Source organism: Corvus kubaryi, unplaced genomic scaffold, assembly GCF_017639235.1.
Source record: "Corvus kubaryi isolate FWS band 111438036 unplaced genomic scaffold, C.kubaryi_AGA036_p1.0 37367, whole genome shotgun sequence".
Lineage (NCBI taxonomy): Eukaryota > Metazoa > Chordata > Aves > Passeriformes > Corvidae > Corvus > Corvus kubaryi.
Genome location: NW_024581119.1, coordinates 1,074,585 through 1,099,263, shown reverse-complemented (window position 1 = coordinate 1,099,263; position 24,679 = coordinate 1,074,585). Strand labels below are relative to the sequence as shown.

Here is a 24,679-nt window from a genome sequence, read left to right as displayed (position 1 = left end):
TGCAGGAGCCACTGCCCCAGCGGGGTGAGGGTGGCCCAGGGAGCGGGCTGGGGTCGGGGAGGCTGCGGGCTGCCCTCTGCACCCTCATGCTGCAGGTGCTGGGTGCGCAGGATGTGCTGAGCAGCTAATTACCCCCTTCCCCTGTGCTAATCCGGCTTTCCCAACAGTCTGCTGCTGCCAGGCGTGTGGCTGTGCCAGCGGGAGACTGCGGAGCACCCACGACCTCAGGGAGCTGTGCCATCGCTGTGCCAGCTCATCCCTGCCAGAGGGGTCCTGCCCGCTCCCACAGCCTGGCCAGGGATCCACCTGTGGCTCTGCAGGTAAGGGGCAGAGCTCCCCACACTCACACTGAGGATCCAGCCCCCCTGGAAGGTGTGGGGACCTCGTCTGGCTGCGTCCTCAGCCCTCGTGGTCCATGCGATGCCCAGAGAATATGGGATGCAGGGTCCAGCCAGAGGCTGCCTGTGCTACTGTGGCAGACTTCAGCTTGAAAAATGGTTTAGGGGCTGCAGCAGTGGGAGCTGGGCACATTGTGGGTCACTGGTGCACCTGGCAGGTCCTGGCAGCCTCCCCAGAGCATCCCAGTGCCAGCCCTGCTGCCATGGAGGGGAGAGCAGCCCAGGAGCGGCGGCATGGCAGGAGCAGCCCTTCCTCCTTTGAGGTTCTGAAGGCTCTGAGGAAGCAGCTCAGGTTTGCAGATGTGTTACAGGCTCCGGGGCTTTGCTTCCTGGAGTCTGGCTGCAGCCAGTCACCCTTCCCTGCTCCCAGAGCCCAGCATGACACAGGTTTCTGGGCGTCTGGCTCCACTGGGGTCAGGCAGGGGTCAGGCAGGGATGACTCAGGGATGACCCAGGGCTCTGAGTGGCCACCAGCATCCCCGAGCCGCACAGACACACCCCCATCCCCTTCCTCTCGCTGTCCAGCAAGGAGTGGTCCCAGCTCAGAGAGGCTGGGACCACTGCCAGGACCTGGGGGGCTGCAATTCCCGTTGTCCTATCAGTGTTCTGCTGGCCCTGCACCCCTGCAGGCCCTAGGCATCGCCTCTGCTCTTGGCACCGAGGTTCTCACCCTGGGCAGGGCTGCTGCGGGCTTGGCTCCTGCCCTGGCCGCCCGCTGCCACTGACGTGGGGCACGGCAGGGTCGGAGGCTGTGCAGCACGAAGCAGGGGGGAATTTTGCCCCTGGATGCCCAGTTTCCAGCTGTTAATGGTTGTACCTGTTTGTCACTTTTCCCTGCAGCCGCGGGAGGTGGTTTTCCCTTTCTACGAGCAGGAGTTGATTCCCGCCTGACCCCGTGGTTTGGGACTTTGAGAAGAGGATCCAATACAGCTGTAAGTGCACCATCCTGGGACATGTCTGACGGGGGGCAGCTGGTGAGGGTCACCCCGTCCTTCCCTGTCCCCTGGGGTCCTGCATGAGGCTCCAAGCCTGGGTTCTGCGTGGGCCTCGGCCACATTCCTGGCTGCTGGTCTTTGCCAGGAGGTGGCAGTCGGAGGACACGGTCACCCCGGCACCTTGCCAGAGCTAGACACACCTGTGTCCAGGGTGTCCCTGCCCCTCAGGCTCCCAGTATTCCCAGTTCAGCCTCTTCCAGCAGCGGGAGGGCAGAGCTGCCCGCGCAGGTGGGCTGGGCACGGCGATGTGCTGTCTGTCGTGTCTGCTGCAGCTCCTCTGCTTTCTCCCTGTGAACCAGTTGGACCAGTGGGCCAGGACTGGTGCTCAGCCTCGCTGCAGTGAGACAGCTGTGCCATCAGGAGAGGAGGGGACAGGCAGAACGTGCCAGGCTCCAGCACACACAGGGCTCTGCAGCAGCGGCCTCCAGCCTGGGATAACCGAGAGCAGCTCCTGTGGCAAAACACCGGGACATGGACCCCCGGACAGGTGAGTGGGTGGCCTTTGTCACCCTCACGGGGCAGAGGTGGGATGTTTATGCCTGGGCAGTGGTTTGGTGACCTCCCTCCCCTCTGCCCCGTGAGCTGGGGCTGGGGCTCAGTGCTGGCGTGGCTCTGCCCGAGCAGTGCTGCTCGGAGCCATCCCCCGGGATGTGGGGATCTCTGCTCCCGAGGGGGCCAGGGCAGGGACGCCTCCCACACACGGCACGGGGCAGGGCCTGGGCACGACGCCGTCACCCTCCCACGGGCAGTGGGCGTGGAGACGGGGCAGTTTCGGCAGCCGGCTGATTCAGGGAGGCTGTTGCACCACGTTCCTCCTGCCCCGCAGCTCCCGCTGTGAGTCACGGCTGCAGCAGCTCCCTGACCTCACCCACGCCGGGGGTCCCGGGGCTCCGGCTCGCTCCTGCCCCAGCAGAAACACCGGCTGCCCACGTACCCTGAGCCCTGCCAGGAGCGCCGGCTGGAAGGGGCAGGGCAGGACAGGCAGGTCCTGCTCCTCTGCACGAACCCTGGGAGCTGCGGCGCGATGCTCTGCGGCTCCGGCTGTTTGTGGATCCATCAAGTGGAGCGGGTGCTGCGGGCTGCAGGACGCCCGGGGACCTTGCTCGCTGTGTAAACACCGTGACCACAGGGGAAATGTTCTCACTCCGATGGCATCTGCCTAAATTTAGCTGCTCTTAGGTCATCCCTTTCCGCTGTCTCCTCGCTCCCGGTGCCGCACTGAACCGCGTCCCTGTGCCCTGCACTGACCATGCTGCGGGGCAGTGCCCACACCCCCTGCGCCCTCCTGGCACAGCCCCAGCAGAACTCTCAGCACAGGAATCGATACTCAGGGGCTGTGCTGGGCACCTTGGTGTCCTGACAGTGCCAGGATCGTTGGTCGGTGCCGGATTTTGCCAGACCCTGCGGCACGGCTGGGGGGGATGGAGCGGTGCAGAGCCCGCGGATGTCCCGCACAGCCCCGTCCGTGCCCCGTCCCCGCCCGGCGCTGGCGGCAGGAGGCTGCTCGTCCTGACAAGAACATCCTCTAGAGGGAACTGCCAGCCCAGAAATGGGGCTGCGCGGGGCTGGCTGCGCGCATCGGCCGCTCCAGTGCCACCAGGAAAGGAGAATCACCCCGCGAGGGTGTGAGTGGGACCAGGAGTGGGGATACAGCATTGTCGGGGTGGCCAGCTCCCTTCCCAGTGACCGTCCCACCTGCCAGCTCACCTGGGACAGCGGTGGTCTCCATCATGGGCCTTTGGGGGTAGCAAAAATCTCTGTGCCACAATCCTGGACAGCCCTGCAGGGTGCAGTCCCTCCCCGCCGTGGGGACAGCGCACGCCGGAGAGTTGTACCCCAGCTCCCAGGTGTCCTGACCCTGCAGGGGACAATCGGGACCCCCAGGCTCCCGGAGGTGTCTGTCTGCAGACCCCCTCCTCCCTCTGCTTTCCAGGACAAGAGCCCATCAAGGTGATCGGGGTTGTCTTGGGCATTGGGCTGGCCCTGCTGATCCTGGCGAGTTTTGGCTACACCTTCATCCGGTGGTACCGGAGGGGCCGCTCCCGGCGCCGTGAGTACGGGCAGGGCAGGGGACAGGAGGGACAGGGCAGGGAGGGCTCAGAGCATGGGGCTGCAGGGACTGGGATGTGGGGAGCATGGGGGATGGGGTCCCCTGGTGCACGGGGGCTCTGGGCCGAGCTGGGGGCACTCTGGGGTGAGGAAGGGATGCACGGTGATGTCCTGGTGCTGTCCCACTGGCTGTCCTGCCTGTCCCCCCCCCGCCACACAGACTCACGGCAAAGCAGAGGTGTGTTCATGACGCCACATGGCTCTGACACCTCTCCCTCCTCTTCCTCCTGCCTCCCCAGGGCCTGACTTCGTCTTCAACCTCTACCACTCGCGGTGAGTGACACCATGGGAGGACCAGGGCAGGCTGGCAGCTCCCTTTGTGCAGTGCCAAGGTGTCACACACCCTCCCAACTCCCAAATCCACCCAGCTCTGCTGTTGCCAGGGGGCTGGCAGGGGCTAGAGGGGGACAGGCAGCTTGGTGACCTCTCTGCTTTCCCTGCAGCGGGCTGGGGTCGGTGGCACTGGAGCTGGTGCCACCCTTCAGCATCAGTGGCTCACTGGGCACCTCGGGCAGCGGCTACGAGCCCTTCCACAACCAGGGGCCGTGAGGTGGGAGCTGGGCTGGTGAGCAGGTAGGACATCCCCCTGTCCCCCCCATCCCCCAGTGCCGTGCCCCAAAGCCTCCGTGCTGCCTTGTAGCCCCTGGCCATGGCACCTTTCCCCAGGACAGTCCCACAGATTTTCCAGCAAAAGTCCTGCCTGTGGCTGGGGGGCTCCAGGGGCTTTCCCTGGGCTCTGGTTTTGGTTTCTCCCCGCACAGGCTTTGGTTTGTGTTTCCTTCCTGGCTGTCCCTGGGATGGGACGTGTGGCCAGGGACAGAGGGATGCGGCTGGAGCCCGGGTGCTCTTGCAGTGCTTCCTCTCGCTGCCTCTCACCCACCGCCCAGCACCAACAGAAAAAGCAACCAAAACCGGCTGGGGGGAATTCCTCCATTTTCACTTCTGTAATAAACAGCCCCTGAATTGTTGGATTTCGACTGAAATGGCAATGGTGCAGTTTCTGTTGCTAAAAAAGCCTCACGGAATCACAGAATCGTTGGGGTTGGAAGGGACCCCTGGAGAACATCTGGCCCAGCCCCCCTCTGTCCAAGGCCACGTGGAGCAGTGACACAGGAATGCATCCAGATGGGTTTGGGATATCTCCAGAGGAGGAAACTCCACAATTTCCCTGAGCAGCTCCTCCATATTCAGTTCTCTCGCTGGCCCTCCACAGCCATGGGAGCATAGGAGGTGCCTGGGGCCTGCACTGGCCTCCCCTTTCTTGGGATGAGGAAGAGCATGCAGCCTTATCCCAGGATTCCTCAGCACTAATCCTGGAGGAAACAGCCCCATTCCCCACGGCTCAGAGACCATCCAGCCTCCTGCATGCCCAGAGACCTGGGAGCAGACTGTTCTTAGGGAACCAGCTGAGGAGGAGGGCCAGGAGCCCCAGACTGTGGCTGGATTTGTGCAACTGCAGAAGACGCCGTGAGGGAACAGGAAATCTGGCTCAGAGGGAACGGGAAATCTGGCTCAGAGGGAATGATCTGGCTCGGACCTCCTCCTCCTCCTCCATCCAGCATCTGCACCAACATGGAAGCTGGTTCTCTGCACTGCCAGTGCAAGGAAATGCCTCAGAAGGCCCCTGTGGAGCTCCTCCTGGATTTTTTGTACCAATTGCCTTCGGTCTCAGCAGAACAAGTGGCTGTGGAAGTGCCTGGAGCAGGACAGCAGCCATGGGAAGCTTCTGTGGCCACGGAGAGGGGCCCTGCTTGGCCAGCGGGGGCTGGCGAGGCACAGGGGGCCTTGGGACCATTTCTTTGCAAATTTCTCTCAGAAGAAAAAGGAAGAAAACCTCATGAGGCCCACGTGGTTGTGTGTAGGGAAACCCGTGAGGACCGAGTGGGATTTCCGTGGAGTCAGGGGGAGCATCTGTGCTTGCGGCTATCGAAGCTAAACCCTGTGGTTTGTGGCTTTCTCCTGGTTGAAAGGAGAGCTCTGACTGCTCATGGAGAGGGGGAAGTGCCACCCTCTGGGGCCTGGGAGCTCATGGAGAGGGGAAAGTGCCACCCCCTGGGGCCTGGGAGCCCTCCGTGGTGAGCAGGATCTGGCGGAGTTCTGCACAACGCAGGATCCGGCCACAAGGCCTGACGTCAGCGGCATTTAAAAGAAAAACAACAACAACAAAAAAGCAACGAGTTTGATGACTCCATTTTCCAGAGGAAGTTGAAAAAAATTAAAAAGAAAGCGAAAAGCTCCAACCCCCAAAATATGCAGAGACAGAAGAAATGGGGCCAGTGGAGGGGCAGGAGGAGGCTCCCAGTGCCCTCCACATTCCTGTGGGATGCAGGGATGGATCTCACGTGCGAGCAGTGCCTCGTGAGATGTAAGAGAAGGAAACACAGCAAGGATCAGCCCCCTCCTGCTGCCTGTGCTGGAAAACCTGAAAATAAAACCAAAAACCCTTCACCTGAAAAACACCTCCCCGAAGAGGGTTTCAACCAGCAGTTTTACTGGGACTATCCCGCCGTGAAGGTTCTTGGAAACAGAGTCACTTTTGGAAAACCTTCCCTGTGAGCTGGAAGGTGACCCAGAGTGAGCTGTTCTGTCTCATCCTGTTTCCATTCTGACGACACCTGCTCAGAGCATCACAGAATCAATTCGTTTGGAAAAGACCTCTGAGATCATCGGGCCCAGCCTATGACTGAACACCACGTTGCTGAGCAGAGCAGAGCCCTGATTGTTGCCTTCCCCGGTTCCCTCCACCCCTGGGTTTGATTTGTTCTGCTCCTGTCCTCCCCTGGTGATGTCCCCACGCGCTGTCCCATGGGATGTGCATCCCTGTGGAATCACTGGGAGCAGCCCAGCTCCTTTTCCCTGCTGCTCCTCTGGTGAGTGCTCCCACAAATTCCCCAGGGACAACCACCCGGGAACTCAGGTGCGTGAGAAGCTCTTGGTTCTCCTTTTTCCCAGTTGTGACCTGGAAATGCTCTTCCCCACGTGAGGCAAAGGCACATTGCTCTTTGCTGATGGGGGATGTCCAAATCTGGAAACAGAAAGCTCAGCTTGGCCTTAGGAGAGGATGAACAGACAAGTGGACCAAATAAATAGCATCATATCCTTTCTGTATTTACAAGTGAAATGCAATAAATAATGTCTGTGTCCAACAGTGGCAGAACACAGACCATAGTGTGGGTAGGGCTGCCCTGGCTTGTGCTGGGCTTGTAGGTGCATCCCGTATCCTGTTCTGGGGCTCTCCCAGAGGGGCTGGATGCTGAAAGGTCTCTGTAGGGTCAGAAAAGTCCCTCGGTCCATCCATGAGAGGTCAGGCAGGGTGCTGATGTCAGGCTGACGTCTGCTTTTGGTGTCCGTGTTGTGAAAGTCCAGGATGGCATCAGAAGTGTGGACATCAGCAGGAGGAGCCCAGTGCTGGCCCAGGAAAGGGGGAAGTGGAAGCACAGGACTGCCCCAGGCCCTGAGAGTGGCCCTGCGCCCCGTGCTGGGTTGCTGAGGGCAGACAAGGCAGAGGTGCCTTGGTGTGCATCCTTGGTGGCCCGAGGAGGTCGGGATGAGCCCCTCCAGCACAGCCCATCCCTGTTCCCATTAGCTGGACTGGCTGGAGGGACGCACTGGGGGCTGCCCACAGCAGGACCAGGGCCAAAGCAGCCCCACCAAGGGCGAGCTGGTGCTCCTGGGCCACGTCTGGGCCCGGCACCGTGAACATTCAGGGGTTGGCGGTAGCTTATCCAGTGGCAGACGAGGTAGTTGGGTCAGTGTGCAGGGCTGGTGGCCCCCAGGACGGGTCACAGGCGGCTGTCCTTGCTGTCCCCACTGAGCCGGGTCAGGGGCTTGATGGGCAGCGTGATCCAGTCGGAGCTGAGGCTGGAGACGAGCGGCAGCGTCCCCAGGAAGGCAGTGTTGTCAAAGATGCTCAGGTCGAAGGGAGATTTCAGGAGCTCAGGGCTGGCTTTGGAGGTCAATGGAGCACCTGGAGCCGCCCAGCTCAGCAGAGTGGGGGCTTGGGGCCCCATCTGGCTGGAGAAGTCCCAGGCAGGGGCTCCCCACGGAGCGAGGTCCTGCGTGAGGGGATGCTCAGGAGACGACTGCTTCAAATACCCTTTGGACACGGCCAGCTCAGAGCACTCAATGTCCAGCACGGTGTCGGTGCTGCCCAGGCCCTGCACGGACCCTGCACAGCCCAGGAGGGGCATTCCCTTGTCCAGGGCCTGCTCTGGCTGCACGGTGCCCTTGGACTGCTGCAGGTACCCCCGGAACTCCACGTCTTCCTGGATGGTGGGCGAGAGCCCAGGCTCCCCTGGGCTGGCATTCCCGCTGCCAGAGGAGCAGCCAGGAGCAGGGCAGGGGCTCTCCAAGCCCACCCCACTGTCCTCAGCAGTGGGCAGCTGCTGCCTGTAGCCCTGGGGCTCGGGGCCTGCGGAGCAGCTCAGGGAGGAGGAGGAGGAGGGGATGTGCAGGCAGATGCCGCTGTCGGTGCTGGTGCCGCTGCTGTCTCTGCTCCCTGTGGGCCCCAGCTGGTCCTTGGGCCATGCTGGGAGCTTCCAGCCCTGCTCCAGGGACAGCTCAGCTGTGCTGGTGCTGCCGTCAGGGCTGCTGTCCGGCTGGGGCTCCTTCTGGCCCAGGAAGAGCTGCTGGATGGGGTCTGCGTCCAGGCTGCCTGAGGATGGGGGCTCATGCTCCACCCAGAGCGAGCTCTGCTTCATGAAGGACTTCTGGGAGGGAGAGAAAGAGGGGAGTGAGCTGTGCTTCACCCCTGGTTGGTGCCCACCTCTGCAAGCACTCCCCAAGCCGCAGCCTTGCTCTGGCTGCAGAGGGTGCCACGGCACTGTCCCTGCCTTACCAGGGCAGACGGCGTCCTCACAGGTTTCCTTATGTAGGTGCGTGCCAGCAGAGCCCCCAGGAGGCCCAGCAGCAACAGGATGATGAAGGAGGAGCTGAGGATGCCCGAGAGAAGCTCTGTGCTCCCTGCAAGAGAGGACATGACCAGGTGAGGGGGGAGAGGGGGATTCCTCAGTGCACACAGCACAGAGAGGCTGCCCTGGCGTGGACCCCCACATCCCCAGGGCCAGGAGGCTGGGGGGGAATCTGCATCTCGTGATTCCCCCCTTCCCTGGGTCCCACTTACCGTCCCTGTGGCCGGTGGTGACGCACTGCTCGTCGGTGCGCGTGGCGGGGACGGGCCTGTTGGCCATGCTGGGCTCCACGCTCACGCAGTACTCTGTCACCGAGAACAGGTCACTGATGGTGAACTCTGCACTCTTCTCCAGCACTCTGAACTGCAACAAACAGAGCACAGGCTGGCACCTGAGAGCCCCCAGCTCCTGCTTTCCTCCCTCCTCCTCCTCCTCTGTCCCCTGGGGAAAGTCCCCAGGGTGTGTTGTGCTAATGATGACAGCAGATAGACCCAAAATCCCCACTAGAGCTGGAAAACTCTGCCATAAAACATGCAGAGACACCTCTCTGTGCTGCTGTGGCTGTGAGAAAGCTCAGCATTTACTCCTACAGAAGACCGTGCTTTAGCAGTCTGTTTTTCCACTTGAGTAGCACCGTGTGGGACAGATGGGGACAACACGGGAGCAGCAACTCCTCTCACCGTGTGGTTGTCCTGTGTCCTCCTGACGTGCACGTGGTACTGGGTCATTTCCTTCTGGAAGTCACTGTTCTCCACGGTGATGTTCCCGGAGCGGAGGAGCAGCTGCAGCCGCACCTGGATGGAGTTGCCCCTCACGGAGAGGCTCTTGCTCGCCAGGCGCAGGCCGGCTGGAAGCAGATCAGTCACAACAGCAGGTCAGGGCTGTTTCCTGTTCACAGCTCTCAGCCTTTGCAGCACCAGGCTGAGCTGTGACTGTCGCACCCATCCCCCTGCGCAGCCCGCCTGCCCTCCAGGGAGGTGTGGAGGGAAATATCCCTGCGTTCATTCATCCCACTGCTCTTCCCAAGCAGTTTGGCACCCTGACCCCACCAACCCCAGTGCAGCGTGGACAGAGGCAAACCCCAGCCCACCTTCCTGTGGGGAGAAGGCGTTGGTCCTTTGCCAGGGGGACGTGCGGTTCCCAGACACGGCTCTGACCTGCGCATAGTAGCGCCGCTCAGAGTCCAGGGTGTAGTAGGTGAGGTCACAGAAGTGCTCTGAGGTCTTCCCGCACTCTGGGATGGCTGTCCAGTTGACTTTTGAGCCATAGCTGCGGGGAGAAGCACCAGGGGTGAGCAGAGAGCTGGAATCAGATCCTGGCAGGGCAGGACCCCCATGTTTCCCCTCGTGTTACTCACACTTTGTACTCCACGTCGTAGCGGGCGCTGCTGGGGGAGTCGTGCCCCGGCTCCCACCTCAGCAGGTGCCGTGCCACCTCCGCGGCGAAGCGCACGTGCTGGGGGCTGGCCAGCTCCTCACCTGCGGGACACACGGTGAGCTCGGGGAGGCTGCACAGCCCTGTCCCACCAGCCCCACAGGGACAGCCTTGGGACAGCCTCCTGCATCGCCCCGTGATGGGTGACGTGACAGCACTGACCACCCAAAACGTGCAAGCCTTTGCCCAGATTTCTCTTTCTGACTTTCAGGATTTACTCATCCCCCTCTTCTCCTTCCTCTTTCTTTGGGGACAGCCCAGCTGGGGCTTCTCGGTTCTTTTCTGCCTCAAGAAAGGAGCTGTATTTGCATCCCTCGTCCCCTGCTGTTTGCCACCAGCTCTGTTTGGACTCGGCTTTCCTGTTTTGCTCATCTGCTGCCTGGATGAAACCAGACTTTTTCACACCTCCTGCCTGATCTCGGTATTGTCACCTGGCAGAAAAGCCTCACTTGTACATCTGCCACCTTTCCTTTGCAGGTTTCCCCAGCAGCTGCTGTCTGCTGGCAAACACCCACCCCAGCACTGTGTTCCCAGTGACCATGGCCCCTCGTGGTCACACCAGTGCGGACAAGCCAGGCTGGTGCCCCTCGCTGAGCCTTTGGGCTCCCAAGCAGCAATGAAAGGCAAGCGATGAGCATGCCCTGCTCCGAAGCACTGATCTGAGGGCTGAGCACCCAGCCAAGGTGTCCAGGCTGTGGCTCCAACCCCCTCTCTGTCTGCTCCCCCTTTCCAAGGAGCCCACCCGGAGCCGTGGGGCTCAGCCCCAGCCAGCAGGAAGACGAAAACCAGCACAAGAGACTCACCGCGCGTCGGGCAGGCAAGGAGCAGTGCCAGGCACAGTGCCAGGGCGGTGGCAAAGGGGACCATGGCTGCTCAGCATCCTCCGTGGCAGCAGGGCGAGCGCGTGGCTGGGCTCTGTCCCAGCAGCAGCTGAGTACTCGTTTTTCCCCCGGGGGCTGGCTCAGTGACGTCTCGGAGGCGTTCGAACAGCGCCAGCAAAGTGACTGAGCAGCCGCTTCCACTTCTCTTTGCTGTCCACCCACTCACCCCAGCCAAAGCCTCAGCCCAGGCTGGGCATTTCCGACAGAGCTTGACAGGAAGAATTCTGGGGGCTTTTCTGAGCAAAGCGGGGTCGTGCTGAGAAAGGCAAGTACAAGTGAATGATGTCTCTGCTGCTTTGGTGTGAAATGAGGTGTTAAAAGCACCGCACAGGTGAGTGTTAGCACCGAGGGTGACCTGGCTCAGGGGTTTTACTGAGTGCAGCACTGTGTCCTGTCCTGCCAGCAGTAAATCCAGCCAGATACTAACCAGCCCCGGAGTCCCAGGAGGGGGTTCTGGCTTTCCCTTCCTTTGGGCTCAGCCTTTCAGCCTGCAATTCCCCTTTCTCCATTTCTGGGGCTGAGTAACAACCTCTGGGCTATCCCGTGTCCTGCAAACACCCTGGCACAGGGGTGCCATCGAGAATCCAGTGTCACACAGGGGCTGCCACTGTTCCTGAGGCTCTGGTAGCCCCCCCGTGTGTCTGTGACCCCTGGCCCCACGGCGATGTCCTGCCTGCCTGGTGATGCTGGGACCTTCGTCAACTCCCAGCAGGCTGCGAGTGCTCTGCTTTGCCTCAGAGCTTGCTTGAGGGCTTTCCTGGGGCCCTCATGTGGTGGAAAGTGATTTTCCTCAAAAAGAGGAATTTCCCACTGGGGAGTTAGTGGAAAGGATACAGACAAGAGAAACCAAAAGTGCTCTGGACAGACTCAGAGAGCATCATAGGGGGCACAGACATGAAGGCTCCTCTTTGAAGAACCATCTTAAATGCCTGAAGTGGGAGATTTCTCCTGCTTTCCCTGACTTATCCTTTCTGCTGAAAGCCAAGGGCTTCCACAAACTTCCAGCCTGGCCGGAGCACCAGCAGCAGATGCCCTCCCTGCCTTGGGTTTATCCCCCTGCCCTGGGCAGACCAGCTGATGTCTTGCCACTCTGCTCTCAGCCCCTGCGTCACTGGGCAGCCACTGAACAGAGGCGTCGAGATGAAGCACAGCCAGACCCACACAAAGCCACAGACTGTGTTTTGTGTAAGGTGATGACAATTAAAAGCAACGGGACCAAAACCCAGGAAAGGGGAGTTTTGTGGAAACGCCGCTGTGGGGCTGGTCCTGTGGGTGAGGCGGTTCAGAGGCTTGGGAGAAGTGGTTGGCAGTTTAGGGGAAGATGAAAGAGGCTGAGGAGGAACGAGAGTTCTGCAGAATTCTTGCATGGCAAGTGGGACTCGGGCTGGCTCCTGACCTCTGCAGGGAGGGCACTGCCAGGTGCCACAGGAGAGGCAGGCGAGGGAACAGTGTGAGCTGGGGGTGATGTGGCTGACCCTGAAATGCCTCCCTGTGCACACACTGCAAAGAAACGCAGGCCAGGAGCACCTGGGTCTGTGCATTTCCCTTCCTGGTGTCCCTCAGGAAGCTTTTGCAGGGTGACAGCAGGGTCACACAGGTGATGCTGCACCGAGCAGGGCAGGGATGGGGCCGGAGGGCTGGTTCTGCACAGCCCTGCCGCAGGACAGAGCAGAGCAGAGTGATCCTCATCCCAATTCCCTCATGCCTGGAGGTTGGAGCAGCTCTCCTGGGCTGGTGGAGCTGGCTCTGGCTGTGTGTTTTAGCTCCTCTTTGCTAGCTGGGAGGGCTCCCAGCAGCAGTTACCAGCAGGGAAGGTGAGGTTTTCCCCTGGGAGCTGCTGTGCACGCTGACATTTACCATCGGGCTGCTGGAGTCAAGCCACACACCCTGTTCTCTGGAACTTGCTCTCCATCGGTGGCTTTGTAGCACACAATGAATGATTCCTGGAATTGTTTTCTGAGAATCCCTTTCTGAAGCGGACGCAGCAGCTCAAGGGGGCACGGCTGGCTCAGGGCTGTCTGGGGGTGCAGCTCAGTGCTTGGCCACCCCTGGCACTCAGCAGGCAAAGCCTGCAGAGGCACAAAAAGCAAACAAAACCCCCCCAAAACCACTCATGCCTGTGAAATTTACAGAGGAGTGCACTGTGGAGTGAGGGCTGGCTCAGAACTGCTCTGTGAGCTGGGATCCTGAGAGCAGGAGGGGTCCAAGGGATCCAGCCCAGGCTTCCCAGCCTCAAGAGGAAGGGGCTTTGCAGCAGGGCTCCTCCAAGCTTGGATGTCCCTGCCGGTCTCCTGCTCTTCTGATGAGCAGGTGTGGGTGGGGAGCTGGATGAATAAGGGACTTACACTATGAATAATGCCCAGAGAAACGTGTGGCACTGCAGGTCATGGGCCTGGCTGTCAGAAAGCACAGAATGAAGCTAGGCTTTTCTCCTTTAACCGGGATATTTTCACCTGCTTCTGCCTGGGTTCTTGGTCAAGCAGAGCAGCCCCCAGGCTGTGCCTGCAGGGGAGGCAGGGGCTGCTGCTGGCTCCTGGAAGAAGCATCGCTCCATTAGTGGAGGAGTGAAAAGGCCTCTAGAGAAACTAGGGGGAAATGGCATTTCATTTCCCTTGGAACAGAGAATTCTTGACCTCTGGGTCACACTTGAAAGCTCTTCCTGGGGCTGGGCAAGGCTGTGCATCCCCTCCTGTGCTTGGCAGGGCAGGAGAGCTCTGGGTGAGTGAGTGAGTGGTGGGCACAGAGGGGAGGAAGCGGGGCTTGGGCAGCCAGGAGAGCAGCGGGCAACCTCAGGATGCTGCTGTGCCCTGGGGCCAGGTCTCACGCACTCCCGGATTCCCAAGGCCCCGCTGCCCCTGCCCCGCATCCCTGGGCCGGCCGGCACAGGGCAGGTGTTTTGCAGGCTGCGCCTGGAGCAGTTGGGAAACCGGCGGCGCTGGAGCCGGGCGGCAGGTCCGACTGGTTTGCTGCTGGCACTGACGTACGAGCCCGCTCGCCAAACACCTCCTGCCCCGGCCCCGCGGAGCCGGCTCTGCTCGGCACCGCGCTGCTGGCATGGCCGTGCCGGAGCTCTGAGCCCAGCCCAGCCCCGATCCCGGCCCATGGACGGCAAAACCCCCCCGGTAAGTGCGGGCGGCTCCCGGCTTGGGGGCGCGGGGCGCTCCGGGGCTCCATGGACACGCTCCCCTCGGGGTTTGCTGGAAGGACCGGCCTCTCCCTCCTGCTCTCCGGGGTGTTCCTTCACAGCAGCCGGAGGGAGAAGGAGCCGGGGGAGCTGCCTGGGGAGCTGCTGCCTCCGGCACCTCTTGGCACACGGAGGGAGGGCAGCCAGCAGCATCCCTGGTGCCAGCCCCGGGCTGGCAGAGGTGTCGAGGCTCTCGGGTACTTTGCCACACTGGAGTTGTAAACTGAGGGAACCAGTTGGTGCTGTCAGAGGGATCTGGTGCCGCTTGGCACGTTCCTGAGCCCTCCGGCACTTTCCAGCAGCACTGCACTGGTGGGCACGGCCCTGCTGCTCCCCCTCTCCAGGCAGTTTTCCCTGTGCCCTTTTTGGGCTGGGCTGACTGGGACCTGCTCAGCCCTGGATGTGGGGCTTTGCTGAGCATCCTGTCATGAAGAAAACATCCATCCCGGCTGGGCACCGGGCGAGGCAGCGAGTAATTACCGTGCCGAGCAGCGCCGGCTGTGCCAGCGACACATGGAACAAAGGCGGCGGTGACGGGGTGGATGGGGCGCCAGGGGAGGCAAGGCCAGCTCTAACACTGTCCTCTTCCTGCCCCTTGGCGTGGGGGTGCCAGCCAGGAGCAGGGTCACAGCGGGGTCATGCTGGATGTTGGCTGGGTCTGAGGAGATGCCAAGTGGTCTCAGGGTGGCCCCAAAGCAGGGTGGCATCACTGCATCTTGGTGACAGTGGGGCAGGAACTGGGATGCCCACATACAGAGACAATTGCCCAATACTGGACAACCCGACTGGGCCACCTTGGCATTGTCACTCGGGTTAAATGGGCCATCAGGAGTGCCAGGAGCCACCCTTGGCTCTGCAACTGCAGCAGAGTTGCTTCGTCTTTCCAGGCCTCCGTTTGCCCCTCGGTGGAGTGAGGTGAGCAGCAGTTACTCAGCCCCTGGAACATTTTGGGATCTGTGCCCGAAGGGTGCTCACACTGGCATAGGGTGACCTGTCCCTGGCCACACCGGGCTGGCTCAATCGGCAGCTGGTCACCTGCACTTGCAAAGTGACCCTGGCTGGCTTTGGGATTTCCCTTTGCTGTGTGTATCGGGGTCTTGGCAGTGTCCTCTCGTCCTGTTCTGGCGCTGGGTCTGTCCCCTCCCAGGGAGGCCCCTCTCAGCAGTGGCACTCGAGCAGGACAGTGTCACCCAGCGGGACTGGGGCTCTCACAGGCTGGGGACGGCTTTGTCCCCAGCGAGGACAATGTCTCTGTTGTGTGCTGGCTGAGCTGCTCTGCGCACACAATCGGCGCTTCACAACCAGGTGAAGGAGTTCCCAGCCTGGACACGGGGCTGTGAGCAGCTGGAGCCATGGCGAGAGTGGGCGGCCGAGCTCAGCTGGCGAGGATGATCTGAGGCAGCTCCTTCCAGTTTATCTAAGCCAGGGCCCACACGGTGGGGCCCTGGGTCTGGTTGCAACACCCAGGTGTTCCCTGGCTTCCGCTTTCCCTCCCACTCTGAAACTGCGGGTGACTGCTGGCTGGTTTCCCTGGATCCTGAGCCTCCAGCCAGCCTGGATTGCCGTTCCCCTGGTGATTGTCCTCTGCTGCTCCACGTCAGGGTGCAGAGCTGCAGGTCAGTGCAGGTGGCAGCTCACGGCGCAAAGGGAACAGGCACCTCAGTGCTGCTGTCTTTGATTTGGGTGCCTTGCCCAGCTCTGCTCTAAGCCTTGGAGCAGGGAGAGGGAGTTAAGGTGATGTTTGCACTTCTGACAGGTTTAGCAAAGGGCTCATGTTGCAGACAGGCAGTGTCTGCAAGGTGAGCAAAGCTGGCCAGGAGTCCCCGAGTGTCCCCAGTGTCCCTCCTGGCTGTCCTGTGAAAGCCATCTGTGCCACAAACAGGGCCTGGCTGTGCCCCCCTCCCCACAGCTGCCTCTGGCATGGATCACTCCCGTGGCTGGTGGAGCATTGGCAGAGGCCGTCGGGGAATGGGCTCAAACCACAGCCGCGCGTGTGATCTGAGCTCGGCTCTGCCTCTGACTTTTACTCAAAAGCCAGCGAAGGATGAGTAAAGGTTTTGTGGGCAGGAGCCATCACTCACTCACCGGGGTCACACGCTCTCCTCAACAGAAACATCTCGTGAAACCACCTCATGCACCACTGCATGCACCCTGCTGCAGTGGCCCTAAACTGCTTACCTGGAGCCCGTGGCAAGAGCTCTGTTACCTTCTTTGGCAGGTCCACAAAATTCTTTAGACTTTTAAGGAAGTAAGTAGCTGGAAGTTCACTGAAAGAGCATTTGCTTCCTGCTGAGGAGTGCTCAGAGCAGTCTGGCCTACGGCATATTTCGGTGTTAATTTGATATATTTGCACACTGGAGGTGGGAGTGCTGTGGCATCCAGCCTTGCTGGCTCCCTGGGGAAGCTGGGCTGTGTTTTCTGAGTGTGATGGAGAGGTTTCCCCTTTGGAGGATTGCACTTCTGCTGGTCTGATAAGCAAAGGGTTACAGCTGCTGCAGGGTGAGACTTGAAATATCAGATGTGTGGAGATGACAGGCACACAAATGCCGGGGTAAAAGGACATTTACAAAAACCTCATTTAGACGTAGGCAGGAGAAATTCTTTTCCCCAGAAGGGTTTCTGGCATCCCCCCATTGCTTTGCTCAGGACCTGTCACCGACAGTGAGCACTGAGGGTAGCCAGGGATGCCCCACGATGTGGGGGCGTGAGAACTGAAATCCCCTCAGTGTTGTGGCTGCTCAGGCTCATCAGGGGAGGGCACTGCAGGGCACCCTCCAGGCCTCCCAGCCCCGAGGAGAAAACTGAGGGGCTCTCCTGATCTCCCTGGCACCTCTGGGAGAGGGCGAGGCTGCGGTACTGGTGGGAAATCCGGGTGTAGGGAAACCTGGAGCAGATCCAGGCTTGCTCCTGCTGTCTGGCAGGGGAGAGGTGAGAGTGGGGCTGATGCAGTGAAACAGAAAGTGCCTCTGCTCCGGAAGGTGCCTCTCTCTGCTCCTCCCCGTGCACAGGAGCCCGGGGAGCTCCACACGAGCGGGGAGGTGGCTCCCCATGGCCGGGGGACATTAGCGGTGCCTGTGCCAAGGGCCCGCGGGGGTGGGAGGAGGTTTGTGCCGGGGGCTGGCCCCGCACACCCCGCTGCTGGCCAGGGCGGGTGGCCCGGCCGCTCCCGGAGCCCGGGGTGCTGTGGCCGCCGGCTCTGCGGGGCTGAGCTCGGCAGGCACAGCCCGAGCAGGGCAGGCGTGTCCCCGGTGCGCGGCCGGCGCTGGGCTGCGCTCGGACCCTGCGCGGGACGCGTGGCCAAGCCGGGCCGTGAGTCACAGATAATGCCCAGGAAGTTACACCAGCGCATCGCAAGGGAAGGCACAGCCGAACTGACAAAGCACAAAGCACGAGCAGCCTCACGACCTGCTCATTAGGGCTCCCGGTTCCCGGCAGGAAACACGAGGGGAGAGAAAACCCAGCTGGAAGGGCGAGGGGGGCTCCCAGCAGTGCCCCCGCTGTGCCCATGTGCCCGTCCTGCCCGTTCCAGGGCTGTGCTCCAGCCCCAGTGCTCCTCGCTGGCTTAGCAGGGAAAGGGATGATTTCTGCCCGTGGGGAAGGTGATCTCTAGCAGAGCAGGGCCGAAAATCAGAGACAGGCTCCCAGAAGGATGTGTTAGAGCCCATCTCTGGCTGGTAAGTTGTCCCTGCGGGGTGGTGGCTCCACTTCACCCTGGGTTCCCCTTCAGAAGAGCTGTTACAGAATCCCAGAATGATTTGGGTTGGGAGCTCACCCAGTTCCAGCCCCGTACCCTGGGCAGGGACATCTTCCACTGGACCAGGTTGCTCCAAGCCCCATCCATCCTACAAAAGGTAGAGGAAGCAGCATTTATTTGGGGATTTGTTCACAGGTTCTCTCTGAAGGAAAATGAGAGGCTCTGGTTTCTGTCACTGAGGGAGCATTTGGAGAGTGTATTTTGAGGAAAGGAAACAGATACATATTCTTTCGGGAATTCATGGATCGGGAGTGACACAATTGCAGAGCAGCATTCCAGGGTGCAGGACGTTTCAGGGCTTGGAAAACACTGATTATTAAGTGTTACTAAATGACAGCTGGAAATTGCAGTGTATTTTTCAAATGGCTAATTAAGGATAGATGCATAAATTGGGGCACTGGCCCCGTGGAACTGGGCCACAGCGTGACTGTCACGATGCCAAATGCCCGGCTGATTGCTCGGCACACAGTGATGGCTTTGGGAAGTTCAGCCCCCTGAAGGGGAAAAGCCGTGTGACAAGGAGGTTTTTGGCCACCCTGGGTGGGATATGGTTCAGGTTCTGGTGCAGAGAGAAGCACTGGGGTTGTGACTCTCTGTGAGGCTCGTGGTACTGTGCGGAGCAGGCTCGTTGTGGTGCCAGGGGGGCTCAGCTCCGTCCGTGTGTTGCTTTTACCTTCACAGCTGGCAGGGTGGCAGCTGGGGGACTCTCTGGTGGGCAGCAGTCGCTGCTGGTGACAGTCCCCTCTGCCCACAGACCACTGCCTCGCCCAGCAGTGTCCCCCCCAGCCTCCTCCATGTCTCCACGGTCAGCAGCATCTTCGGTGCCCGACCTCCGCAGCCTCGAGAGAACGTCCTGGGCATCAGCTTCAAACCCTACAGCCCCGAGTCCGGCCCGGCCCCGAGCCCCTGCTCGGCCTGTGAGAGCACACGTAAGGATGGGGCACGGGGTGGTTCCTGGCCCTGGTCCCACCCAGGATGGGGCGGGATGGAGGGAGGCAGGGATGGCACCGAGAGCCGGGCTGGGGTTTCCCTGGGGGTGTGAGGGGACAAGGGAGAGGATAGTGACCACAGGGCAGGTTGGGTGTGCGTGGCCCTGCTCTCCCACAGCCCAGAGGTGGGCAGCAGGGTCTGAGGTACCCTGGGGTGGCAGCTACCCCCCCTGACCCTGCCTCTGCCCTGCTGCCAGGATCCTCCATGTTCAGAGCTCCTTGCATGAGCCAGCGGCGGCTTGCGCTCATCTTCTGCGTCTCCGTCCTCATCGTGCTGCTCATCGCCCTCATCCTGCTGTGTGAGTGGGGTCCCAGCCCGGGGTGGCTCTGGCTCCTGGAGGGCACCTCAGAGGGGCTGGGAGTTGGCGGAATCTGGGAATACCCACACTGGGAGGTGCCAAAAGGAAACCCCTGGCCCAGAGGCAGGGATGTGCTTGTCCCTTTCCCTGGGTGTTCCTAACATCTGGTGGAGAGACGGGAGCTGGGGAGGCAGAAAAGGGATCTGCTGCCTGGGCTGATGGCAGCATCTGGGGGGCTTGGGGCTCTGCAGTGTGCTTTCCTTCTGCTGGGCTTACTCCGGTGGGCAGCAGAGCACCCCAGCAGCACCCACAGTTGCCCTCCCCAAGGCACATCATTGTCCGTAGGCAGAACAGGCACAACACCGGGAAACCCTGGTGACATCCAGCTGCCACTCTCCAGCCGTGGGCTTGAAGCACTCAAAGGCTGAATGCATTTTGTGTGGGTGAAGGGAGAGGGGCTTGCAGCAGCTGGGCAGCACAGGGGGGTGCTCGAGGTGGCCAGTCCTCCCTCAGCCCTGTGTCCAGTTCACTCTTGGCTCAAACACACCTCACACCTGGTGACTGGGAATGTTTCTGTGCCTGGCACGCCTCCGGATGCCCACCCAGGTGGGTCACAGCCCCTCACCCACGGCCAGCCCTGGCCTCAGCGTGGCGTTCTCCTGCTTCCAGTCATGTTCTGGCGGTCGCAGACGGGCATTTTGTACAAGGAACCAGCAGAGAGCTGCAAGGACAGCGCCGTGCGCTGCGATGGCGTCGTCGACTGCTCCCAGAGGAGCGACGAGCTGGGCTGTGGTGAGGCACCGGGAGCTGGGATGGTGGGAATGAGGGGAGCCCCGGGGCGCTGGGCACCCCTGACCCTCCCGCTCCATCCCACAGTGCGCTTCTCATCCGAGGAGTCCTTGCTCCACGTCTACTCCAGCACCGAGAGCCAGTGGCTGCCGGTGTGCAGCAGTGACTGGGACGAGTCCTTCTCCAGGAAAACCTGCCGGCAGCTGGGATTTCAGAAGTAATTCCTGGAGGATAGGTTGTTCTGCTTGGGTGCCAGGGCCCTGCCAGGCCCCTGCCCTGCCTGAGTGCAGGGTCTGCTGTCCTGTTTCCCCGGTGTTGTGTTTTCCCGCTGGAAGGCGGCGTGTCCAGCGCTGCTCTGGCCATAATGCAGGGACCAAGTGGTCAGTGCCTGGATGGGGGGGACCCTCACTGCCTGTCCTCTCCCCTCCCAGTGCGTCACAGACCGAGTACATCCCCATGCGTGTGTCTGGCAAGAGCCTCACAGTGACTGACGAGAGAGAGACCATCCAGCAGAGCCTCAACAGGTACCAGGGTGGCCTCCTGCCCTGCCCCTGCCCTGGTGCCGCAGGAATGGGGCTGAGGCTGGGTCTCCCTCCTCTCTCCTGCAGCTCCCAGTGTCTCACAGGAAAGTACGTCTCCCTGCGATGCACAAGTAAGGAGCTGGCTGGGACATGGATGGGAGTGGGCCCCTTTTTCACAGGCCTGGGATCACTTTTCCCCCTTCTCTGCACAGGGTTGGGCAAATGGGGCGTTTTCCAGCAAATTTTCTGGGTGATAGAAAACTAATATTGCATACCCTGGTCCCCACTGGGCCTACAAGTGTGGCACCCATGGGTGGTGGGGATGTTGTGTGCGTGTCCCCCTCCATGCTGCCCTTCCCCCCGAGCCTTTCTCCCAGCCCTGCTCTCCCCTCCAGCCTGCGGGCAGAGGATTTCTGGCCGGATCATCGGGGGGAAGGAGACGTCTGTGAACAAATGGCCCTGGCAGGTCAGCGTGCAGTACGGGTCCATCCACATCTGCGGCGGCACCATCATCGACGCTCAGTGGGTGCTCACTGCTGCCCACTGCTTCTTCATGTGAGTGCCACTGCCAGCCCGGGCACCCAGCCCAGCCCCACGCCCCGGGTCTCACTCCCTCCTGCCCCATCTCACCCTGCCAGGAACAGCATGAAGATCCTGGACGACTGGAAGGTGTACGGAGGGGTGTCGGACCTGAAGCAGCCCATGGAGGGCATCCCTGTGTCCCAGGTCATCATCAATTCCAACTACAGTGACGACCATGACGACTACGACATCGCCCTCATGAAGCTCTCCAGGCCACTGCTGCTCTCGGGTGAGGCCTCACAGCTCACCTGGGCTTGGCTGGGGTGGCGTTTGGGGGACAGGGCAGGAGCGAGAGGCCGCTCGGGTCACCTTGGAACCATGGGGTGTGTGGGGCTGCTGCCAGCTGGAGCATCCAACCGTGCCGTGGCCACCTCGCTTGTCCCGTGGCCAGAAAGGGTCTGGCACACACAACCGTGGGCTCGGCTGTGCCACCAGCCCCACATGGGCCCGGGGAGACCCTGCTGGGGTGGGCAGAGAGGGGAGCCTTTCCTGCGCCCCACGCTCCTCCCTGGCTGCGGGGCTGCGAAGATTTCTGTGCCGGGTGACTCACCCGTCCCTCCCCGCCCGGCTCCCATCCCGTGTCCCCGCAGCCCAGGTCCGCCCCGCCTGCCTGCCCATGTACGGCCAGCGATTCCAGACCGGCCGGTCCTGCTTCATCACCGGCTTCGGGAAGACCAGGGAGAATGAAGGTGAGGGAGGACTCCGGCTCCCCGCAGGCAGCTCCTGCCCACGAGCACAGCCCTGCTGTGGCCCTCGAGGGCTTTCCCGCAGGGAGAACCCTCGGGATTGCCCTCCCAGCTGCGAGGCTTTGCAGAAACAAGCCCTGTGAGAAACACCCGCTTCCTCCCTGCTGCTGGGACGGGGCCCGGGGCGGTGGGGGGATGACGAGGCCCCTCCTGCCCCACAGCTCTTCCTGCCTTGCAGATAACACATCCCCGAAGCTGCGGGAGGCCGAGGTGAAGCTGATTGACTACAAGATCTGCAACAGCGACAAGGTATACGAGGGCTACCTGACCCCCCGGATGATGTGCGCCGGGTACCTGCAGGGAGGGAAGGACGCCTGCCAGGTGAGCTGGGGGCTCACCAGGGGAGAGCTGCCCGGTTTTGGGTACCCACAGAGGGGCGTCTCCCATCTCCCCTTCCTCACTGCTCTGCCCCTCTGAGCCAGGGTGACAGCGGAGGGCCCCTGGTCTGCGAGGACGACGGCCGCTGGTATGTGGCCGGGGTGACGAGCTGGGGAACAGGATGTGGCCAGAAGAACAAGCCCGGAGTGTACACCCGGGTGACAAAGCTCCTCAGCTGGATATACAGTAAAATGGAGGTGAGGTGGCAGGGCTGTGCCTGGGCAGGGTGGCCCTGCAGAGGGGCTGTACCCCCAGCCCAGCCCCTGGCACCTCAGCCCGCTCTCCTCTCTGTCCCTTGCAGAGTGAGAACGACTAAGAGCGGGATGGACACTTGCCTGGGCTGTGCCTTTCCAGCTGGCACGCGCCACTGTCCTGGGCTGTGGCCAGGGCACGATGCCACCAGCCAATCCCCCACCTCTCTCTGGACTGTCTGTGCAGCCAGGGACCTGTGGCTGCCGCCGAACTCTGAAAACAGCGCCTGCAAAGTGATCCTGCCCTCACCTGGTGCCAGGGTGACATGGTGGCAGCTGGGCACAGCACCAAGCCAGGCCCGGGGGGACACAGCCCATGCCAGCGGCTGGCCGTGCTGGCTGGGGGACACCTCCTCGCCCCGTGTCTGTGGCTCTTCTCCTGTAAATAGACCTGTCTGGACAGGGTGTGCGAGTGCTTCCTGCCAGGGCCGTGGCACACTCAGTGGGCGAGGGGCTGCCAGCAGTGCCCATGGAGAGGGAACTCTCTCCTTTTGCCACGTCACAGCTGTGCCACCTCAGGGTGCACGGTGTGCCCACGCCTCCGGGGCCACGCTGGCAGCTTTGTCCCGAAGGGGAGCCCCGAGGTGCAGATATTCCACCCTCTGGGAGGGGCTCTCCTGTTTCTGGAGGGATTTAGGAAGTGCGTCCCTCCCTGCGAGAGAAATGCCTGTTTGTTTGTTTTTCCATGCCGTGGCTCTGCTCTGAGCCGGCGCTCCCTCCCAGGACCGCAGCCACTCTCAGTCTGCTGCGGGGAGGGTTTGGCAGCGGTGTGGGGCCGGTCTGCACCCTGAGGGCGGCTGTGCGAGGTGGGACAGAAGCCAGCGGCAGCCAAAGGCCACACTGGAGTGCGGTGCAGAGCAGTCACCCACCCGGGCAGTGCCCAGGGTGAGCCAGCCCTGGATCTCCCTGCTGTGAGCTCTGCGGTGCCCGAGTGCTGCCTCGTGCCTGCAGGGGTGGCACAGCCAGCCTGCCCTCCCTGCCCACACCGGAGCAGGGACACCTTTCCCTCGAGGAAACAAATGCCTGCGTCTCCTTGTGGATGCTGGGGCGCACAAGGAGATCTCCAGGGTGAGCAGAGGCTGCCTGCTCCCCTCCCCAGCCCCGTGGTCAGCTGCAGGGATGTCCTGTGGAGCCTGGCCACCCTGCACTCTTCTAATAAATGTTTTGGTAGTGCTCCACGTGGAGATGGATCTTTGGGATGGGCTGGGAAGGAAGCAATGATGTGCCAAGGTACCAAAGACCCCTGGGGAGCGGGCACGTGGGGCATGTAATGGAGTAGCCCTCTCTGCCATTCACCCTCTGCATTACTGCTCGTGGCTGGGAGAAAAGGAATGTTTTAGGTTGCTCAGGTACTGGGAACATCCCCTGGGTTCCCAGCACTGACCACTTCCCCTGGGAAAGGGTATGGGCCGCTGTGGTTTGGGATTTTGGGACAGCAGGTCTGGTCTGGTTCTGGGTGTGCAGAAAGCACCTGCCTCTCCCTGGGACTGGGGCTGCCACCTCCCTGCTGATGGGAAGGGGTGGGTGAATTCCTGGTTTTGCTTCACTTCTCATGGATTTGGAGCAGTGCTGGGTGGCTGCCCCAGAACTGAACTGAAACAAAGGGAGTCGGTGCCTTTTGGGAAGCACCAAGTCAGCCTGACCTCAAATCCCTTTTCAGAGCAGCAGCCCAGAAACCTCCCACGGATGCAGGAGCTGCCTGTGAAGAACGGAGTGTGCAGGGCCCAGGGGACTGTTCCCACCTCATAACCTGTGAAAAGGGCCTGGGCACCCCTGCTGAATTCCAGGGAGGAGCAGCAGGCTCCCGCTCCCCGCACACCGAGGCTGGGCAGGCTGCAGGGACTGCCCTGCATGTGCAGCGGCGACGGCAACACAGTTTTCCATAAACAGAAGCAGCTGATCTTGAGTAAGGGATGGGGCCCTGCCTGATTTCCCTGTTTTGTTTTGGTCTGGTTAAAGTGGGAATTCAGCAGGCCTCAAGCCACAGACCCAGCTTAGGTTTGTGCAGAGGCTCTCTGGGATCTGGGGGTTTCTGTGGATAAGTCGGAGCGGAGCAGCAGCTCGTACTGGTTTATTACTGGAGAAATTGATCTCTTGAGAAGGAATAAGCCAAAAATTGGAACCCAGTAAGGGCTGATCTTGCTGGAGCTGTGTTCTGGGACCAGTAATGGTAACATTTCAGCACGTGTGGGACCTTCTCCTCTGCTGTGGATTTCCCCTCCTCAGGGCGTATTGCTCTTCTGAAAGTCTCTCACAGCAGAGAAACACTTTCAGCCCCTAATACAAATTTAATTTATTTCTTCTAAACCTGCCATCCAGCAGTGTCTCCCCCCAGGCCCACGGGTAGGTATGCTGTGTTTTCCCAAGGGATGAACTTTTCTAAGCAGATTAGGAGTGATTATTTTCCTGTGAAGCCGCCTGGCCACGGCTGTCGTGCTGACCCCAAATGCCGTGCAGCT

The 24,679-nt window shown here is 61.3% G+C and overlaps 2 protein-coding genes and 1 long non-coding RNA gene across 3 annotated transcripts; 2 read left to right on the top strand and 1 right to left on the bottom strand.

Annotated features, from left to right (window-relative positions):
- Positions 1 to 60: 60 nt before the first annotated feature.
- On the top strand, positions 61 to 4,035 carry LOC121667516. The gene is made up of 7 exons (XR_006017081.1): positions 61 to 320; positions 1,239 to 1,330; positions 1,693 to 1,880; positions 2,220 to 3,016; positions 3,327 to 3,443; positions 3,742 to 3,834; positions 3,946 to 4,035. It is a non-coding gene; the product is annotated as an uncharacterized LOC121667516 (long non-coding RNA).
- A 2,554-nt stretch (positions 4,036 to 6,589) lies between these two features.
- On the bottom strand, positions 6,590 to 10,781 carry IL10RA (interleukin 10 receptor subunit alpha). Its single transcript, XM_042034200.1, has 7 exons — positions 10,650 to 10,781; positions 9,770 to 9,890; positions 9,503 to 9,681; positions 9,093 to 9,259; positions 8,625 to 8,775; positions 8,340 to 8,464; positions 6,590 to 8,211 (listed from the first exon to the last, which is right to left on the bottom strand). Exons 1-7 carry the CDS (start codon positions 10,711 to 10,713, stop codon positions 7,285 to 7,287), a joined length of 1,734 nt encoding a protein of 577 aa, XP_041890134.1. The 5' UTR covers positions 10,714 to 10,781; the 3' UTR covers positions 6,590 to 7,284.
- A 2,265-nt stretch (positions 10,782 to 13,046) lies between these two features.
- Positions 13,047 to 23,398, top strand: TMPRSS13 (transmembrane serine protease 13). The gene is made up of 13 exons (XM_042034204.1): positions 13,047 to 13,849; positions 18,420 to 18,594; positions 18,852 to 18,953; positions 19,623 to 19,745; positions 19,830 to 19,959; positions 20,174 to 20,266; positions 20,351 to 20,394; positions 20,659 to 20,818; positions 20,902 to 21,074; positions 21,436 to 21,534; positions 21,770 to 21,912; positions 22,014 to 22,166; positions 22,271 to 23,398. Exons 1-13 carry the CDS (start codon positions 13,829 to 13,831, stop codon positions 22,283 to 22,285), a joined length of 1,431 nt encoding a protein of 476 aa, XP_041890138.1. The 5' UTR covers positions 13,047 to 13,828; the 3' UTR covers positions 22,286 to 23,398.
- The last annotated feature ends 1,281 nt before the right edge of the window (positions 23,399 to 24,679 follow it).

What these genes read in the sequence shown, in the direction of transcription:
- IL10RA (XM_042034200.1), bottom strand. Translation starts at nt 10,713, where the DNA reads ATGGTCCCCTTTGCCACCGCCCTGGCACTGTGCCTGGCACTGCTCCTT. An exon ending in CCTTGCCTGCCCGACGCGCG is followed by an intron (nt 9,891 to 10,649) that starts GTGAGTCTCTTG and finishes TGTGTCCCGCAG; the next exon opens with GTGAGGAGCTGGCCAGCCCC. An exon ending in GGACACAGGACAACCACACG is followed by an intron (nt 8,776 to 9,092) that starts GTGAGAGGAGTT and finishes TGTTTGTTGCAG; the next exon opens with TTCAGAGTGCTGGAGAAGAG.
- TMPRSS13 (XM_042034204.1), top strand. Translation starts at nt 13,829, where the DNA reads ATGGACGGCAAAACCCCCCCG. An exon ending in CATCGCCCTCATCCTGCTGT is followed by an intron (nt 18,954 to 19,622) that starts GTGAGTGGGGTC and finishes TCCTGCTTCCAG; the next exon opens with TCATGTTCTGGCGGTCGCAG. An exon ending in ATCCAGCAGAGCCTCAACAG is followed by an intron (nt 20,267 to 20,350) that starts GTACCAGGGTGG and finishes TCTCTCCTGCAG; the next exon opens with CTCCCAGTGTCTCACAGGAA.